Below are 14,682 nucleotides of genomic sequence, written 5' to 3'. Positions count from 1 at the left end.
GTTACTTCATACACTGTAGTTGTTCTTTCCTCTGTCCAGGGTACATTTCTGCTTCTGCCTTAGAACTGTTTTTTTGTTGGTGCACCTGGGTGGCTCAGTCATTAAGTGTCTGCCTTCAGCTCAGGTCATGATCTCAGGGTCCTGGGATCGAGCCCCACATCGGGCTCCCTGCTCAGCGGGAAGCCTGCTTCTCCCTCTCCCACTCCCCCTGCTTGTGTTCCCTCTCTCGCTGTGTCTCTCTCTGTCAAATAAATAAAATCTTAAAAAAAAAGAACTGTTTTTTTGTTTTATTTTATTTAGCCCAACATCTCCAGTGCACTTTAAATGTGTGAAGTGTTAAATTTACTAACTAGGCATTTTCTAGGTTTTACACTTTAAATCGGGTAGGGGCAGAATATAATGTCACTAGTCTTCTTCAGAAACTTGTATCTTTCACTTTTGTTTTACATGAGGGAATATTTAAGATTTAGATAAAACGTTAATTTAGCAAGGTCACTAGTAAAGGACACATTATATTTCTTAGTCATTGAAAAAATCTGTTTATGAACAGTTATTTTCAGGGTTATCTGGAAAGGGAGAAAATATTGAAAATATTAGTGTAGCAAAGTCTAGATAGAATTATATTTTCAAATCTGCATGGAATACATGATAATTAATCCTAAATATTATTGGTAAGCCTTTTTATTTGGGAAATCATGAGACTTGTTTGAATTTTTATGTTCAGGAATAAGAAAGTTCTACTTAGGTAAACCTGAAAAACATTTTTAGTTGTGTAAGAATTGGATGTTATTTTTCTATTCTGCCAATTGTCAATACTATTGTAAACTTGAAAATATTAATTGTGCTCCTTTAAGAGCACACACACAGAGAGAATTATTGATAAAAAACCTCACTAATATTAGGGGAGTGTCTTGTGGAAGTTTGTGACAGGCGTGCCCAAACACAAACAATTTTTTCAGGATTTAAACAGGGCTTACAGGCTGGCTTTTTAATGATTTCATGTCAAAAAATTAATAAAACAAGTCACAGTAATTTTGTTTTTGTGTTTTATTTTTATGAGAGAAATCTTACCATAATGATTAAATTTTGTTTTCTATTAAAAACATATTGCATCAGGACACCTGGGTGGCTCTGTCAGTTAAGCATCTGCCTTCGGCTCAGGTCATGATCCCAGGGTCCTGGGATTGAGCCCCTCATCGGACTCCCTGCTCAGCGGGGAGCCTGCTTCTCCCTCTGCCTGCCGCTCCTCCTAGTGCTCACTCTCTCTCTCTGACAAATAAATACATACAATCTTAAAAAAAGAAACATACTGCATCAAAAGTCTGGACATTGTGGCAACTGAAATTTTCAGTTGATACAATATTGAAAAAACAATATATTTTTATTGAAATTACATAGTGAAGGACCTTTTAATTTATTTAGTCTTTATTTAGAAGAATAAGCCTTACCAAAACATGATGTACTTTCATTTATGTACTTTAAGTATTCCCTACACCCAGCATGGGGCTCGAACTCACAACCCGACCCTGAGATCAAGAGTTGCATGTTCTACCTACTGAACCAGCCAGGAACCCCAAAACATGATCTTCTTTTCGGCTAGATAGACATATGATAGCTGTTATCAATAGGTTTACTCCACCAGCTCTTAGTGACTGCTTCTCAGAGAGCCAATGATGGATATCTAGCCTCTTGGTCTTTCTTTTTATAAATTTTTTATTACTATATCATTTGTGATGAACTGTGCTACTATGTTCTGTTTCAGAGTCACACTGACAGGTTGTGGCCAATTAGATAATTAGATCCAAAAATCAGTTAGCTGCGTCTCACTGTGCTACTGTCATGTCCAACCAACCTTGATTTGAAAATATCTCTGATTGCAGGATCTAATGAATGACCTCTTAGAGAAATTATTTTTCTTAACTTTATTATGCTTGTTAGTAAGTTATGTGCCAAACCTTTTGTGTTTTTTTAAAAGATTATATTATTAATGATTTATTTCTACCATTTGATTTTTACTCAAGGTTTCCTCAAGTGTGAAACTTGGTTTATGTCAAAAGTGTTTTGACTCCAGTTGAGAGGTGGGTCGCTATTATAAAATAAAGGTGGAGGCAAAAACATCTCAGTTTAAAACAAGGGAAACAAAATAAATACCATGCTGTACGTCAATATACAATTTGCTTGACTGCTTCTGATTCTCGAGAAAAAAACCCTAAGTAACATATTTACAATAGGAAAATATATTTTGCTTCTGAAAGCTTTGCTTTTTGGAACTTATTCATAAATAATAGGAATAGTATTTATTCTTTTTTTTTTTTTTTCATTTGAGAGAAAGAGCGCACAAGCAGGGGGAGAGACAGAGGGAGAGGGAGAAGCAGACTCTCTGCTGAGCAGGAAGCCCAATGCAGGGCTTGATCCCAGGACCCTGAGATCATGACCTGAGCCGAAGGCAGACGCTTAACCATCTGAGCCACCCAGGTGCCCCAGTATTTATACTTCTTAAAGGCGTCTTCCAAATAAACAAAATTATTACCTTTTAGGGTTGGTTTTTTTTTTTTTTTTTTTTTGCAAACTAATGGTATGAAGAGATGTTTTTGAAACATTTGGAGAACAAGTTGTGTGTTGATGTAGGTTAAAAGTTTAAAAAAATACTTCATTCAATCATCATAATGTTTTCATCCAATCTTTGCTTTACATAGCACCGTGATTTTAACGTTTTTAGCATTAGTGCTGTGTACACTGGCCAGTACTAAAAGTATGGGATGGTTTTCTTATAATTTTAGGACTATTTTCATTCAATACTTGGACTTGGAAACATCAAAAAAGCTATTGAAGAAGCTGAAAGACTCTCTGAAAGCCTTAAACTCAGGTACAGATATTATTATAAAATCTTTAAAAGAACATAAATTTCGAAGATAAAAATAATATTTAGAACTTGTTCATTTATATCTGACCATGCATATGAATCCCAATTCTTAGAAATAAATCTTATGTTAACTGGAGCACAAAAATTAGAATCTTTTGCCATATTACCTTTATTGTGTTCATGTGTTACCATTCATATTTTTTACTAAAAATCTAAAAATGTTTAGAGTGATAGATTTTTAAGGTAAGCATTGATGTAGTATATCAGAGCTCAGGTTCAATTTTTTTCTAATTCTCTGACAGGATTCTTCAGAAAAATGTAATTCCTCATATGCCCTAGGTTGTAATGTGCTACTGGACACTGGTCTTATGGGAATGAAGTATTTACTGTTAGTTTTGAAATAGGCTGCCTAGTTTGCAGTAGCTATGAATGTTTAAAAACAGATCTAATTCTAGTATTTACCATGACTGGCTTACCAGGCTTATAAAGTAATTAGACGTTAAAAACAGTACATTTCAATTTTTAGTTATTAGTCATTCTTTAACGAAAATAAAAAGGGAACTATTTTTCTAAATGATTTTTCACGGTTGGATCAATGAACTATTCTAGTTATATACATCATAGTCTTTACTTAGAAATTATCTTTTTGAATTAATATATTCCCTCTGTCCTTTTCAGAAATTACTAATTTTGGGGCTGGAATATGTTAGGGTGGTTGGTACAATTTAGAATCACCATTCTCTTCCTCCTTTCACCAGTTGATCAACTGAGTAGAACAGAATTTCTCCTAATCTTTGGATTACCCTTTATTGATGTTTCTCTTGGAAAGAGAAGTTTTTCCCTACTTGTATTTACCAAAGATACTCCTTTATCTTTTGGTCATTAAGCCCATTTTCTCACTTATTTGTGGTCTTTACTTTTTTATATTTTGAACTATTTTATAAGTGAATGAGTCTTTAGAGTTCATTTTAAAAGTGTAAGTCCTTTGAAAAAGAAATTGCAGGAGATTTGGAATTTTTAAAGGTTGAAATTAGTGGGAGGGAAAAGAACAAAAAGAGCATTAAACAACTTTAACTTGAGAGCATAGTGTTTCTTTTCAAGATTTTTGGGCAATTTGAAATAAATCTACAGAGGGCAAATTTATGAGTTGTGGTTTGTAACAGAACACTGGCAGAGTCAAATTTCAGTTGGAGGGAGAAAGTATGCTGCCATAAAATACCCAACAGTAGGGTACTAATTTTATGGAACTGGAACTCTTTATTTTTCATGATCATGTCAATGAAAGACATCTTGACTTCTTAACTAGATACGAAGAAGCCGAAGTTCAGAAAAAACTTGAAGAAAAGGACAGACAGGAAGAGCAGCTGCAGAAACAGAAAAGGCAGGAAACAGGAAGAGAGGATGGTGGCACATCACCTAAAAGGTCCTTGGAAAATGTAATGGATTCCAGAGACAAAACCCAAAAGGTATTTCAAACATACTCGTGAAGTAAAAAGACTGGTTCTTTTTTCAGATGATTTGCTTAAGGCAAGTTGAGATTACCACTACAATGTACTTTTAGGCAACAAGGGTAAAATTTAATGTGTTTTTATTAGAAATTGAATTAAATATTCTAGTTTCATTTGATTCCAGGTTTCTTTTGGAGCTTTACAGAACTCTGTTCTGTGCATTAATTAGTTTTTTGCCATTACTATCAACTTGATTAGAGCAGTAGAAAGAGCATTTGAGCTGAGTTCCGGTCCCATGTCAAGTCTTGCTTCACCCTCTAGGACTTCATTTCCTCATTGCCAAATAAAGATCTTGAAATAGATCTTCTTTAAGGTCTCTTCTTTCTAATAAATGTAATTTACATTGAAAAAGATTTGGTATACTACTAATTTGATGCCCAGCCTTATCTGTTTCTAGGGTCTCATACTCTCTTCTTCACTTTTTCTTCCTTTCTGACCATTTCCCTTTCTTCTTCCTCTTTTGTTCCATTTTATTCAGTGACTACTTGTAATCTAGCCACATCATTTGTTTGCCAAATCTGTGACTCAATCTGTACCTGCCAGCTACCACTGTATCTCATTCCTTTCACCTCCTGAGAAACTACTCTTCCTAAAATATAATTTCTTTCTTTTCTTTTGTGTGTGTGTTTCCTAAAATATAATTTCTTATGCACTGTCAAAATTCATGGAAAGATTTCTGCTTTACTTTTTCTTAAGGATTTTGTAGCTTTCAGCTATCATTTGTATGTGAATCATCATCGGTTTCATTAAGAAATAGTTGTTGAAATACTTGTGACATTGTACTAGGCACTATGTAAAAAGAAGTGAAGAAATATGGTTTGTTGATTTTAGGAACTCATAATGTAAGATAAATAACACTGCCTTAGGGGGATGTTCTTTTGTAGGTCAAATGGCTGTTACAGGTAAATGACAAGACTTCAAAGAACTATATGAAAGGGACTTTTAAATCTCTTCATTTTGTTGCCTTTCCAGCAGGAGAGTCAACTACTTTTTACTACTGTTACTTTTGTTTAGCCTGTTTATACTGAAAAAAAGTGTAATTAGACACTCTTATCCAGTGTCAATAACCAACTAACATTTGTCACATTTTGTATCTGCACCTCTCCCCTTTTGCTAGATTATTTCAAAGTAAGTTCCAGAGGGCATATCATTTTACTCCTAAATATTTCAGTGTGCATCTCAAAGAAAGGGACATATTCTTTATAATGACAATGTTATTTTTTCACCTCACAAAATTAACAATAATTCCCTGATATAATCTAATACCCAGTCTATATTTACATTTTCCCACTGTCTCATAATGATATTTTACAGTTGATTTGTTTGAATTAGGATTCAGACAAAGTCTACTTGTAGTCTTCTGATTGTTTGTCTCTTAAGTTGAGTCTCTGTAGTACTCTCTGCTTGAGTCCCCCCTTTCATTTTTTTTTTATTTCATGCATTTGACTTTTTAATATAGATCAGGTCTGTGAAATGAACCAACCACATTCTGTCTTATCTGATTGTTTCCTCCTTGTAGCATTTAATCTATAATTCTGTCTTCTATATTTCTTGTAGGCTGGAAGTTCAACCTAGAAGCTTAATAGGATTCAGGTTCAGTTTTTGCTTTTGGCACGAATGCTTCATAGGGGATCCTGTGCACTTCATACTGTATCGTATTAGGAGGCACATTATATACACTTCTTTTTTAATTTTAGTGAAGCTAAAATTGACCACTAGGTCAAGTGGGTAATTGCTTTTTCATCTATAAAATGAGTTAGTACCTTATAGAAATATCCCATGTTGTCTTGGTTAGAAAATACAAATTTGTATTTTTACTGAACTCTGAAAGGAATAGCCGGAATTTTTATTTCATTGTAAGAAATATTCTGTCATTAAATTAAATATTAAATTTCTGTAACAGTCTGTGCTTTTATATTATATTTAGCCTTTAACTGAAGGAAATTTCAAGGAAGTGTTGCATGATTCTGATGTGCTGCTAGTTATTTTAGCTGTTTTCTGCTGCCAGATAACCTGATGAAGCCATGACTCTTCATCTGTATTTTAATAAAATGCCAGTACTCCACACACTTGATTTTCTAGGCTTTCAGTTTCAGTGAAGTAGTAGAGTTGAACTTTCTGTTTCTATGAAAATTTTTACTTCTATTATAAAGTTGAAACTTTTTTTTTCTATGAAACAGATAAATGGTGAAAAGAGTGAAAAAAATGAGACCACAGAGAAAGGTAAGTGTATACAGAAATAGGGAGTCCTTGTAGGTTGTTATTGAGATCTTCTTTTAATCTGAATAAGCTTCAGATTTTACATTGTGTTTGTATGTAAGCAAACAATGTTTACATACATTTTGTATGTAAGCTTTATCATTTTTCTTAGTCTGTACAATTATATTGAAAACATGTTTATAATCTGCATATATCGTGGGGAATATTTATGGTAATATGTAATTAAAAACATCAAAGCCACGGTTTGTACTTTTCAGTGGTTTTTTTTTCAAGTTGTAGTTTAGCATAACGGTTAAGAGCACAACTCCCCAAAGTCAGACTGCCTGGATTTTGAATACTGTCTCCTCCTTTGAATTTCCATGTGATCTTGAGCATGTTACTTAACCTCTCTACCTTAACCCCCATCTGCAACGTGAGGCTAATAGTATCTATTTTATAAACTTACTGTAAAGATTTAATAAGTTAATATATGTGAAACTCTTAGTGACTTTATATAAGTGAACTTTATAAAAGGATATGTGTATTAGCTATTATGATTTATGACTCTAGTTTGTAGACCTAATTATTTAAAAGTCTTCCCCATTTCCCTCAAAAAAATCTAAACCAGTAATTTGGATGTTATCCATAGGGGGTATTGATACTCCAGTCACAAATATGTGACCTAAAGAGCAAAACTCAGACAGTTGCATGAGTTTTCCTCTCTCAGGAAAGGTTCAACTTAAATATCAATTGTATGTAACACTAAAATAAATTCCCTATTTAAAATATTACTGTACAACGGGGAGCCTAGGTGGCCCAGTCAGTTGAGTCAGTTGAGCATCTTACTCTTGATTTTGGCTTAGGTCATGATCTCAGGGTCATGAGATAAAGCCCTACATCGGGCCTCATGCTCAGCAAGGGAATCTGCTTGAGAGTCTCTCTCTCCCTCTCCCTTTGCCCCTCCCCTGCTCTAGAATAATAAATAAATCTTTAAAAAAATTAAATATTACCATACAGCAATTTAAAAAATAAACAGTAGGGGCACCTGGGTGGCTCAGCCGTTAAGCATCTGCCTTCGGCTCAGGTCACGATCCTGGGGTCTGGGATCGAGCCCCGCATCGGGCTCCCTGCTCCACGGGAAGCCTGCTTCTCCCTCTCCCACTCCCCCTGCTTGTGTTCCCTCTCTCTCTGTCAAATAAATAAAAATAAAAATAATAAACAATATAGTAAGATATCTTCCTAAAAGCTGTTATTAATTCATTCCAAGATTTGTTTTTATCTATGTTTTTTGTATGTCATCCTGCTTGGGTGTTACTTTTCTAAGTGGTTTGTTCCCAACTTTTTTAGACAATTTTGTTGTCAAAATGATCCTGATGGTTAGAGAGGGAAGTAGGATGGTTATTAGCCAGTGGGTATTTTAGCTTAGGAGATACTGTGACTACGTTCTTCTCACATCTCACTGCCGAAATAGTTCTTTACATTTTAAGCTCCCTTGTAGTAGCTTTTTATTTTTTTAAATCTTTGTTTGCTTGTTTATTGATTTTTAAAGTTTTTGTTATTGAAGTATAGTTGACCTTGTTGTGCTTTTTAATCTTCCATTGCAGGTGGTAGTAGCTGGAAGAGGAAGATAGCAACATAACAGATACTTATTTTGGCTAAATAGTAAAGGGCTAGAGAGTAAACATTAAGGCTTGGGGGTGAGGGATACTGTCATTCTTTCTGTCTCAGCTAGAAAACAGCCATAGACAATATGTAAACACTTTTCTTCAGCTATGTTCCACTAAAAACAGGTAGCCATAATTTGTCAACTCCTGATGCAGATTACAAATAACAAGCTTTTGGTTTATTACTCTAGGAATACTTGAAAATCTAAATGTTTTTCAAATAGCCCCCATAAGACCTCATCAGAGACTTTAAAAAGAATTTAGAACCTGTCAAGAATTTTTGAACCATAGGGGCACCTGGGTGGCTCAGTTGGTTAAGTGACTGCCTTTGGCTCAGGTCATGATCCTGGAGTCCTGGGAAACGAGTCCTGCATTGAGCTCCCTGCTTAGCAGGGAGTCTGCTTCTCTCTCTGACCCTCACCCCTCTCATTCTCTCTCTCTCTGTCATTCTCTCTCTCTCAAAAATAAATAAAATTTTAAAAAAAAAAAAGAATTTTTGAACCATAGATGTTTCTTCTGGTTGACATTTGTCAAATGATTTAATTATCAAAAAGAGAATAAGAATATTTTCATGAGATACATATATTAATTTCCTTTATTTTATTCCAGCAATAGAGCCAGCACCAGTGTAGTTGTACCCTTAAGAGCAAGTTTTGGTGTTTTAAGCCTTCAGAAACAACATTGAACTAGTTTCTTGATAAATGTCAAAAACACAAATTATATTTAATGGTAGTTTAAAAAGTAATAAATAGTATGATGGGATAGCAGGTATATGATACCTAGTACACTTTGCTCTTCTAGAAGAAGAAATGATTGTTCTTTGTTTACTGAACAGAACTAGGTGTTTCTTGTTGCTTATATTGTCTCTCTTGATTCCAAGGAACAGTCACAGCAAAGGAGCTATACACAATGATGATGGATGAAAACATCAGCTTGATTATAATGGATGCTCGAAGAATGCAGGATTATCAGGATTCCCATATTTCAAATTCTCTCAATGTTCCTGAAGAAGCCATCAGTCCAGGGTGAGTCATTGTGTATTTAGGTAAAATGCTTAACTGTGGATAGTAGTAAATATTATTACTTAGCATCCAAGCTACATATGATAAAGTAGGTTTTTCTCCTCCTGTTGCTCCTTAATGGCAAACTTTACTCTTTCTCTGAAGGATGGTGTAAAGAACATTCTGGTTTGGCAATTTTCTCCTATTGGTGGCATGTGTAATCTTATTAGAAAAGAAATGAAGCTGCCTTTGTGTGCCTTCTCTCCTGAGCTTTTTATTGACTAGTTTCTCCTATTATTTTCTATTTGTGAGCTTGTGAAGCATATGCACCAAATTGACTAAAATTGTGAACTAATCGTTTTTTATTTTGAAATACCCCATGCTATTATATGTGGTAAAAGAGTACACAAACACTTTTTGGGGGGCGGGGGGGTGGGAAAAGGCAGTATAGCCGAATGATTCAGTAAGCAGATAGACTCTAAAGTCAGACTATATTCAGATCATAACTGTCTCTTATCAGCTACTCTACTTTTGGCCATTGACCTCACCTGTCTAAGCCCATGTTTCCGTCTGTAAAATAGGGATAGTAAAACTACCTATTTCAGAAGTTTTGAGACGTTTAAGTGATAAATTTTATACACACACACTTAGCACAGTGGCTGGCACTAGTAAGGACTTACTAAAAAGTTTTTCTTTTTTGATTAGGCTTTAATCTATAAAATAATTTAAACTTACTTGCATGGATCTATCACATATTAAAAACTGTCATAATAGCAACAGAGCTAAAACTCCATATCCAGAGATATTTTTACTGTTTTGAGTGTTATATAAATTATATAACCTCTCTGGGTCTTAGTTTATGGGATTGGATTAGCTAAAATCTATGGCCCATTTTAAGGTCTAACTTAACATTGAAAAGATATACTTTTTAAATTAGGTAATAAAATTTGTATAGTTTTTGGCACATTGTTGATGCTTGACAAATGTTTGACTTGAAGAATAGGGCGCTTTGTAAATATGCTGTTTAAAAGTGAGACTGGAGTGCTTAGTCTAATCAAGTAAGTGTGAATATATTCCCAGGATTTGAAAAGACAAAATTGTAATTAATCTTTGGATGGTCTAATCTGTAGTAACAGAAAGCTGGTGGTTTTTATTGAGCTTAAGGGTTTCCCAAAATAAGAGAAATTTGACTACTGTGAAACTCATGATGAGTTTAGGTTGAAAATTAAAGAACAGTGAACTGCATTGCCAAGAAAATTATTCCCCTTTAATTTTTGTTTCAGTCTTTCAGAAGTAATTATAAGAAGTCTCAGTTTGGTGTTAGCATTCCTTTTTAATATTTGCTAATCTCCTTTCTTAGAGAGCAGGCCTCAGAACTTTTCATAGGTAACAGTATCTGCAGCTAGCTGATGATGATTACTATATTCCTTCATTGTCTTTTTTAACATTTTAATACAGTATAGTCTACAAACGAAAGTACTCCTAAGTATTTAGCCCAGTGAATTTTCAAAAACTGAACACACCCATTTAACTAACATCTGGACCAGAAATAGAATATTACCATCACTCCAGAAGCGTTTCTTTTTTTTAAATTTATTTAATTTTTTTTTTAAGATTTTATTTATTTATTTGATAGAGACACAGTGAGAGAGGGAACACAAGCAGGGGGAGAGGGAGAGGGAGAAGCAGGCTTCCTGCTGAGCAGGGACCCCGATGCAGGGCTCGATCCCAGGACTCTGGGATCATGACCTGAGCCAAAGGCAGACGCTTAACGACTGAGCCACGCAGGTGCCCCTGACAAACAGTGTTTGGCTCTGGGTACCATCTCCACTCCTAACTTCTACTTCCCACTTGTAGCTGACTCTCTTCCTTGCCCCTCCAGAAGCCTTTCATATGCCCTCTGTTAGGTACTACCCATATCCCCACCCACCAAAGGGAACCACCAGCTTATAACAGAACAGATGTATTTTTGTCTGTTTTTGTATTTTATATAAAAGGAAATATACAATCTGTAGTCTTTTATGTCTGGCTTCTTAAACTCAACTTTGTGTTTGTGAGGGCGCCTGCGTGGCTCAGTCAGTTAAGCATCTGCCTTCGGCTCAGGTCATGATCCCAGGGTCCTGGGATCGAGCCCCGTGTTGGGCTCCCTGCTCAGCTGGGAGCCTGCTTCTCCCTCTCCCTCTGCCTGCCACTCCCCCTTCTTATACTCATTCTCTCTCTCTCTCTCTCTCTCTCTCTGTCAAATAAATAAATAAAATCTTAAAAAAAACAAAACCAAAACTTTGTGTTTGTGAAAGTCATCTATATTATTGTGTATAGTTGTGGTTCATTTATCCTTATTGCTGTATGCTGACTATTGTGTGAATATAACATAATTTCCTGATCGATCTTATTTTTATGATCGTCCTTTATATTAGATATGATGCTGTTTTTCCATGTATATAGGAATATACATTTTTGTGTTAAGTTTAAGTAAAGGATCACTTTCAATTAAGTGATTAAATAATTAAGTTAAAATATTAAATAATAGGCAAGGTAGAGCAAAATTGAAGCAGCTTGTAAAGATGATACATGAAAGACTGAAATTTAGGAAATACTGGTTGATACTATTATTTCCTAAAGTGTTTTTTATAGAATACTGATCTTGAATTTTTAGACAAAGAGTATTTAGGCAGATATATCCCTAGAGTCAGAAATAGTCCTTAAGAATATGACATTTCAGTATTTTTCATTCTTTGTTGACCAAACATCCTTCCAATCACTGTGTATCAGGTGAGAATATTATGAGACAATATTTTATATTTCTTCTCTTTTTCTTTATTTTCCTAGAAGATATAGTAACCAATATTATTATATAGGAACGAGGGTTTTTTTCTTTTAAGTAATCCAAACCATTTTGTCTTACTTATGAATAAAAGTGCACCAGTCCTGCCTTGCCAGTATCATCACTTAAATATTAAAATGCTAAGGTGCTTTGCTAGGAATAATATGGAGATCCTTACCTGGAGGAGCAAGTCTGTATTATTCTACTATATTATTCATTCAGTCATTCAGCAGATATTTACTGAGCATTAGTTTACTGTGGGCTGGATTGCTATGGTCTAAGTTCTGGGGCTTAACTATTGAACAAAAATTTTGCTTCACAGAACTTGTGTTTAACAGGGAGGTGGGGTAGTGAAACAGACAGTGAAACTTGAGATGTATGCCTGCTGCTAGTAAGTGCTGTGGACATCGGTGTGTCAAGTGTGTACACTGGGGTAGGTATTAAAATTTTAATCCAGGAAAGCTTCGCAGCAAAGTTACTACTGAGCAGATCTTGAGGGGATAAGGGAAATGAGTGATGCAGTTATCTGCGGGAAAGGGTTCCAGACAGAAGGGCAGCAGGAGCAGAGGCCCTTAGGCAGGAGAATGCTTCGATAACCAGGAACTACAAGGAAGCCAGTGGCTGGCGAGGAGTGGAGTAAGGGGGTAAGTAATTAGTGATGAGGAGTTGATACAATAGGATTGGGGGGGAGGGGCCATGCTGCAGGCCGATTCTCAAGACTTTAGGTATGAACTTTTAACTTTTATGTGAGCAAAAGAGAACATGAACAACATGCTTTAATATAGAGTTGATATTATTCACAGTTGATGATAAGAGGCAGCACTGCAAAGCAACTAAGAGCATGGACATGAACCAGATTGCCTGAGTTTGAATTTGACTTGACTTAGCAGCTATAACCTTGGGCAGGTTACTTAACATCTTTGTGCCTCAGTTTCTCCATTTATAAAATGGGGATAGTAATGTCTACTTCATAGGATTTGTAGCAAGGATTCAGTGAGATTGTATGAGAACAAAGCATTTAGAATAGTACCTGGCACATAGTAAATGTGTGTTTGTTAAATAAACATTTTCGTATTTAGCTATTAATTATATAGGTATACAAGAACTGAAGTATAAATAATGTTACTTAAGTGATCCCCCCAGTTATTTACATATGGCTGAGAGAGATGCTCAGATGGCCCCCTTTTTTGTGAAGGGTCAGAATTGAGTCTATGTCTTTTAGTTTCTAATGATTACTAAAATATATTCCAATGTTATGCAGAGGTGAAGTTGTTAAACATTTTAGGATATTTAATATCCTGATACACAGTTTGACCTTAGAAAGAAATGTTAAAGTTTGCTATGGTGTGATACAGACTAAAAGAAAATTCAGTGACTTATATTAGTATATTAGGACCTCTTGTCTACCTTTGCCCATTAACATTTCAGAGTCACTGCTAGTTGGATTGAAGCAAAACTCCCAGATGATTCTAAAGACACATGGAAGAAGAGGGGGAATGTGGAATATGTGGTACTTCTTGACTGGTTTAGTTCTACAAAAGATTTACAACTTGGAACAACTCTACGGAGTCTGAAAGATGCACTTTTCAAGGTTAGCAAGTTTCCTTGTTTATTGTAATTGTAAGCCTTATTTGGTTGTTAGAAAGGTATATTGACTAGCTGTTTATCTTAAGGATAAGAAGATCCATCAGCTTTGGTTGTAGATTTTTTTTTTTTTTAATTCAGACCCAAAAGACTAGTTTTAAATCACCAACTAATAATAAACTGATCTATATAAAGTAGGATTAGAATTTCCAGGAACATCATAAATTGTCTGAAAAAAGCATTATTTTTTGTTTTAAGAATTAGACTATGAAAAAAAAAAAAGAATTAGACTATGAAAACATAAAAGCAAAGAAGAAGTCCCTAAGGAGAAAAAGATGGGTTGACTTGATAAAATAAAACTTTTAAGTGTGAAAAAATACCGGAAGATTAGAATGTAGGAGACAAACAGGAAAATATTTGCAACAAATATGGTAGTACAGTTGGCCTTTGAACAAGGCAGGGGTTAGGGGTGCCAACACCCTGCCACAACTTTTGACTTCTCCCAAGTTTTACTACTAATAGCCTACTGTTGGCCAGAAGCCTTACTGATAACATAAATAGTCGATTAACACGTATTTTGTATATGTATTATGCATTGTATTCTTACAGTAAAGTAAGCTAGAGAAAAGAAAATGTTATTAAAATCTTAAGAGAAACTACATTTATAGTACTGTACGTATATCTATTGTGCATATATTTATCTGCCCATACAGGCGGATGGGTAGTGTCAGGACAAGGTTGGTGGCAACAGTGGATCTGGCCCTGGAATGGCAATGTTCCGCAGCCTGGTGGCCTCCGCTCAGCAGTGGCAACTGCTGGGTAGGCCTGCAAGTAGCAACGGCACCCTGGAGCACAGTACAGCTGCCCCGTCTGCCTAGAGGTGTACCACCAGCCTGGGGCTATTGGCAACTGCAGCCGCACATGTGTGTTCTGGCCTCCAGGAACCACCTTGGCGAGTGATCTGCCCCTGGCCAGGGAGGGTCCTAAACCCAAGGAAGACGAGGGCCGGGAGAGGGGAGTGTCAGGGATGCCGGGCTTC

The 14,682-nt window shown here is 35.5% G+C and overlaps 1 protein-coding gene across 6 annotated transcripts in view; it reads left to right on the top strand.

Annotated features, from left to right (window-relative positions):
• The window catches only part of USP8 (ubiquitin specific peptidase 8), a 74,228-nt gene that overhangs the window by 26,682 nt on the left and 32,864 nt on the right, over positions 1–14,682 (top strand). For all 6 annotated transcript variants that reach the window (XM_078079355.1, XM_078079357.1, XM_078079356.1 and 3 more), the window contains 5 exons: positions 2,781–2,866; positions 4,170–4,329; positions 6,552–6,594; positions 9,115–9,259; positions 13,488–13,650. In XM_078079355.1, coding sequence (XP_077935481.1) covers positions 2,781–2,866; positions 4,170–4,329; positions 6,552–6,594; positions 9,115–9,259; positions 13,488–13,650 — 597 coding nt within the window. The remainder of the gene's footprint in view (positions 1–2,780; positions 2,867–4,169; positions 4,330–6,551; positions 6,595–9,114; positions 9,260–13,487; positions 13,651–14,682) is intronic.

The sequence above is a fragment of the Halichoerus grypus genome, chromosome 8 (assembly GCF_964656455.1).
Source record: "Halichoerus grypus chromosome 8, mHalGry1.hap1.1, whole genome shotgun sequence".
Taxonomy (NCBI): domain Eukaryota; kingdom Metazoa; phylum Chordata; class Mammalia; order Carnivora; family Phocidae; genus Halichoerus; species Halichoerus grypus.
Note: the sequence above shows the minus strand (reverse complement) of the source record. Positions and strands in the feature narration are given on the sequence as shown.